This window comes from Schistocerca americana, chromosome 4 (genome assembly GCF_021461395.2).
Source record: "Schistocerca americana isolate TAMUIC-IGC-003095 chromosome 4, iqSchAmer2.1, whole genome shotgun sequence".
Lineage (NCBI taxonomy): Eukaryota > Metazoa > Arthropoda > Insecta > Orthoptera > Acrididae > Schistocerca > Schistocerca americana.
The window spans coordinates 824,551,955-824,557,593 of NC_060122.1; the positions used below are offsets into that span (position 1 = coordinate 824,551,955).

Genomic DNA, 5,639 nt, shown 5'->3' on the forward strand with positions numbered 1-5,639 from the left:
GCTGTGCGCCCACTGGCAGCCACAGCAGAGCTTTGCGTCTGTCACCATGACCTGGCATTGAAACATTCATCACTGTGTGTGCGGCAGTCAGTGTGTTAATATACTGAGTACATAAACACTGAATCAGATCCCCACAGTGGAGGTTATTTTAGCGAAGAGTTATGCTAATGTTAAATGTTTACTTATGATTAAGAAATGAAGCTTTTCAAATGGAACACTACACAAGGTGGATGTGAAACCTGCAGGAGTCAATAACTAGATCATTTTGCTTTATATAGGTACAAGCTATTTAAAAATAATTCACGAATGCATTTTCTCATGGTTCTGTAGAAGTATCTGTCAAGTTGATTAACTGGTACATCACATTAACTCTTGATCTTTTACCAGCTATTTTTCTTATATAAGTCTTCCAAGATTTAATAACAAAGCATATGACAAATGATAAATGCAATAATAGGAAAGTGACATATTTAACAGACTTTCAAGGGCTCCACTAAACTACAGGAACTGCATTCCTGGTACTGTACTTGTTGCACCTCAAATTTTGAAGATTTCATCATGGTAGCAAAATCTATATAAGATCTATGACATAGTTACCGTGGAGTTCCAATCTAATCAGAAGTGCAGAAAGAGACAGACAGTGAGAAAGCGCACATTTTTTTGTTCACACACCAGTAAGAAATGGTGCAAAAAAATAAATAAGATCATAATTTTGTTTAGATGTTTGTTGTATGGAAGTTAACAAAATAATGAACAATTTTCATGAAACTGACAGTTATTAAACATCTTGTTCCAGACGCATACACTATCCTCAGTCATATCGCCAGAATAGTGACAAGGAAAAGTTGATATTATGGTACGCTGAAAACTTTCGAAGACAGTTTAATTTTTATTATAAAGATCGGAAACCACTGTTTCTGGCAGCAGAAAATGAATGTGGACTACAGGTATGTTGCTTCTCAGCACTGTTGTGCTACTTTTATTTATAAAATTAATTTAAGCCTAACAGGTTTGGCATACATATTAAAATTGATTTTAATATACAAAGTTTTGAAGATTGCTATTTTTTAATGTGTTACAACTGTGTAGAAAATATAATCTGCATATTTTCATTCTGGGGTAGGTTTTATAAACATACATATTAGAAATATGGATTGGAACTGTCAGTCACAATTTTTATGTACTCTGAATGTTATACTTCAGTTAATAAATGACAAGTGCCACAAATGCAGGTTTTACTCATTAAAACATATGACTACAGAAAAGAAAGTAAATAGATAACTAAAAATGATGCAGTGCAAGTTTTTAAAAAAAATATTCTTATATTCTTCAGATATTTCACATCAACAATCAAATTTGTATACAGTCAGAAGACTTACATTTTCAGTATTATGACATAAGAAAATGCTCTATGTATTTTGTCATGACAAAATAGTTGTCATTCAATGTTATATATAAATTAATTGCGCACTAACTGAAAAATATAATTATTGTAACCCTGAGATCATAGTTTAAGTAACAATACTTAAATACATGAATAATGCAAAGTTTCAGTCATTCTATCACAAAATAAATCCAGCAATATTTGCACAGAGGAAACTATATGCAGATATTTTTTTCTCTCAACAAAATCATCAATAGTTATTTCTTAACTGCTACAGAAAATGGTCTGTACATCCATCAAGGTGAGCAAAGTGCCATATCCTGAACTCTCAACATGGAAAGGGTGTGCAGATTTCATCTCTGACCACTTGCAGTATGAACCATTGGACAAACCCACACAGCTGGTAAGTTTCACCTCCAAATATTCAAAGGAAAATCTGAGTACAAAACTATTTATCAAGCAAATTAAATGTGACAATTTAAGGAATAGACATAAGTGGGATAACTCTTGCAATATATACTTCATTTCTTGAAATAATTCTTAGAAATATGTGATAGCAAGATAATCCTACATCTTGCAGACCTGTCTTCACCTTTCCCTCTGTTAAGCTGTGCACAATGATACAAAAAAGTTGGACTACTTTCGTTACTGTCAAAGTGGTTTTGTGTGTGTGTGTGTGTGTGTGTGTGTGTGTGTGTGTATGTGTGTGTGTGTGCACCCAGAAATACAGTAATATGGTTTTGCTCACTGTATATTCAACATAAAATTTTATATAAATTCATAAACCAAAATACAGAACTGGTTACACAGCCTAAAGACATTCTAGTAACATCCCGCAAATCAGTTTTAACGTCCCACTAAACAAAATATACTTTGGCATGTCAGTTACTGTATGGAAACAGTTAAGGGGCAATAATATTTCAACTGCCTGGTTTTCTGTGACAACTAAAGCGATTAACACAAATTTATAACAGAATTGTAAGTTGAACACTTATTGCTAAATGTCAATATCAACACAAAATTGCAGCAAATTTAAACCCGCGCAGTAACAGTACCTTTAGTGGTGCCTGGGCCTTCGTATGACAGCATCGCTATTAGTAACTCATTTTCTGGAGGATTTTAACCTGTGGATAGTTTAGTAAATCATTAAGGCTATATACGAAACGTTTCAACGACAAGAATAAAAACAGTAAAAAACGTTTCAACTTCGTCACACTTGTGTTTACGTGAAGAGTAGTGGCGCAAGTGGCCGGCGCCTCAGTGCGCAGGAACTGTCAGAAATTTTACAGGAACATATCTGTGAAAGCGCTACAAAACAGCGATATCGTTAGTCAAAAACTGACTACTGAACTGCCGGTTTTTATATGCACGTTGTACCCAACGCTACAAAACAAATGTAACAGCCTTCTCCTAGAAAGCATTAATAAAATCATGTCCAAAGCGATAGCGTTCCTTAAATTAATATTACGCAATGTCAAGAAACATTCAAACTGTCGAGGAGTGAAAAGTCTACACCCTGAAGAACACGACCGACGTTGATTACATACAGTACAACTGCTGCACCGAATATCAACAACAAAACAGGTAAAGCTTCACTACAGTTCCTTCCCACGTAAGGGAGCATAATCCATTTGTTGCTCCCTCGAATTAACGTCACAACACCGCGGTAAAAACGAGCTGCGTACCACTTACTTTCTCCTGGAGCGCGCTTTTTTCGTTTTTGTCTGTCTCGCACGTCGATCGGCGCACGCCCGCACATTGTTGAGCAAGTAGCGAAACTGAAGAATCTGCATAGCTGTGATGCTAGGATCAGAGCAGCATTCCAGCCACCGGAGAAACTTCTCTCCGTGCGTCACGGCCTCCGCCGCCGTTGCAGGTGGTTCGTCCGACTCGTCCAGCTCGTCGTCCTCGTCCGACGATCCGTTGTTGTTGCCGGCGCTGCCATTCGCGTTCGTACCGTTACTGGCGCCGCTATTGTGCTGGTCGTGGTGCGTCGTCGCTGACGTATTGGTATTTCCGTGATTGTTGTTGAATGCAGGAGCGACTGCAGCCAGGTTATTGTTGTTATTGAGAAGCACGCTGTCGAGAAGCGCCGCTGACCTGGAGGCCGTGCCTCCCCCACCACCGTTTAGCGCCGCCCCCGCAGCCCTGAGGTCCGGTGCGGGAGCGGCTGTAAGAGCCGCCAACGGATCACCGGGATATTGCGTGTAGCCGTATCGCTTATACCAACGCCAGAACCATCCGGCGTTGGCCGGTGCCGCCGCAGACGCTGCTCCCCCGGCGACGCCGCCTCCGCTTCCGCCGTTGGCGACGGCCGCTACTGCCGCCCCAGCGGCCGCTGCTGCTGCCAGCTTGTCCGCCGCTGCCACTGCGAACAGCTGATTACTCACATGCTGGTGGTCCTGTTTCAGCCAGTACCACAAAGAATCCTCTATATCGGAAGCGGCGGCGACGGCAGCGACAGAAGCCTTCTCGTCATCGGACGCCGTCCTCATTCGTTTAATGGCTGGATGATCACCGGAGGTTCCTTGTTCCACAAGTGCGTCAAGTTCTGCTAATTCTGCGGCACCGCCCGAATGTTGAGAGTCCGGCGTTCCACCACCACCTCCACAGGACTGCGCTACGTTACGCAGCTTGTCTTCGCTTTTGCACCAGCCTCGCAGTGTCGACTCGGGCACACCGATGTCGCGTGCCACAGAAGCCTTCGACTCCCCATTGTGCACACGCTCGATCGCCTCTAGCTTCTCCAGCACAGACAGCTGGCGAATGGGCCTTTTAACAGGCACTAGCGACGGCGCAGTCTTCGCGCTCGCCATGGCGATGCGCCACGCCGCCACGATATCACTGCCGGCACACAGTGTTACTTGTGCCTAGGACGACAAACGAGAACAACAACAACAACACAGTCACACGAAGAGTGAGCCACTCGCTAAAACACGACAATAATTTCAAATCTGTCTGCTGCTGATATACTCTTGTCGAGTTAATAACAAAGATATATACCTCTGCAGGCAACAATGTTTACTTCTTGCAGTGGCAACACGCGTCGGTCGACACACGAAACTTTACATGAGTACGCGTCACACTGCTGACTGCTGCTGGAGACGGCGTGCGCGAGTCCTGTTGTTCGTCCACGCCGGCGTCGTTACTTCCGCGGCTGTGGTGATGCTGGCAGCTCCTCACCTGCTACCGGTGTCAGCGGAAGTACGGGATACTTTTCGCCACCGGACAGTACGTCTCTCTAGCAGCTGCGCAGAGGATTTGCGAACGACGACGACCGTGTACACGCTGTCACTGTCTTCTCGGTTTGCTGTTCAGCTGCGATCGCTGCCACGGTCAGTTGGGGACTGGCCGGTCAGGCAGACAGAAAGACGGCCGGAAGGTCCTTTGTCCGATCAATACCCCCCGAGTGTTGTGCCGCGACTGGACGCTCGGCGAGAGGGAGCACGGCTGGCGAGCTAGCCGGCTGGCAGGCGAGCGGGTAGGCTGGTAGCGTTACCAGGCAACGCGGCCCGCGGACTGAACGCGCCGTGCCTCGCGAAGGGAGGGGGCAGGGCGCCGCGCCGCGGACCCGCCGGCGCAAGATGGCAGCACGGCTGCCCACGCGGCCCGCGGCCACAGGCCGAGCGTCGCGGCAACCTGTTTTTCTTCCCTCAGTTTTCCTTCCCTCCTCCGTCCCGCTTTCTCCCGGCCTTTCCTTCTCCTCCCTTTCCGTACGCCCGCGCTTTCCGCCTCGCAGGCAGCGACGGCGGGGGCGCGCGAGCCGCGCGCAGTTCGGACGCCGTCCCTTGCGGTCTTGGGCCGCGCAGGGGCGAGGGCCGCTTCAAATTTAGCACGTCCCGCGATTTATCCTCCCGGCTGGCAGGCGGCGCCGCCTTCCTCCCGCTGGCCTTTACCTAGCGGCTCGGTCAGGCGGCAGCCGTGCTCAAAGTCGTGTGACGGCTAGTTTGCCAGGAACGCACGGGCGGTGCTATGAACTGTTCGGAAAGCGTCTGCTAACACTGCATTGCCGTTTTGAAGAGAACCGATAATTCATAATGCGACAAAAATCAAATACCAGAAGAAGATCCCATTTCGGGCGTTTCGCAATCTGTTAAAAGGACGCTAAAATTATGAATGCCATTATAATTGCATTTCGTAGAAAATACCAGTGTAAATGTAGACGTTGATAAGACAGAAATTGGGCATCAAGAGATAGGCCAAATGTCCAGTATGGGGCAAATCACCATGTAAAGCGTATGCTGTTATTTGTGCC

At 45.8% G+C, this 5,639-nt stretch overlaps 1 protein-coding gene across 1 annotated transcript; it reads right to left on the minus strand.

Annotated features, from left to right (window-relative positions):
• Positions 1–2,053: 2,053 nt before the first annotated feature.
• Positions 2,054–4,891, minus strand: LOC124612528 (protein distal antenna-like). The gene has a single exon (XM_047140791.1). The coding sequence runs from the start codon at positions 4,198–4,200 to the stop codon at positions 3,073–3,075; it is 1,128 nt and encodes a 375-aa protein (XP_046996747.1). The 5' UTR covers positions 4,201–4,891; the 3' UTR covers positions 2,054–3,072.
• Between the last annotated feature and the right edge of the window lie 748 nt (positions 4,892–5,639).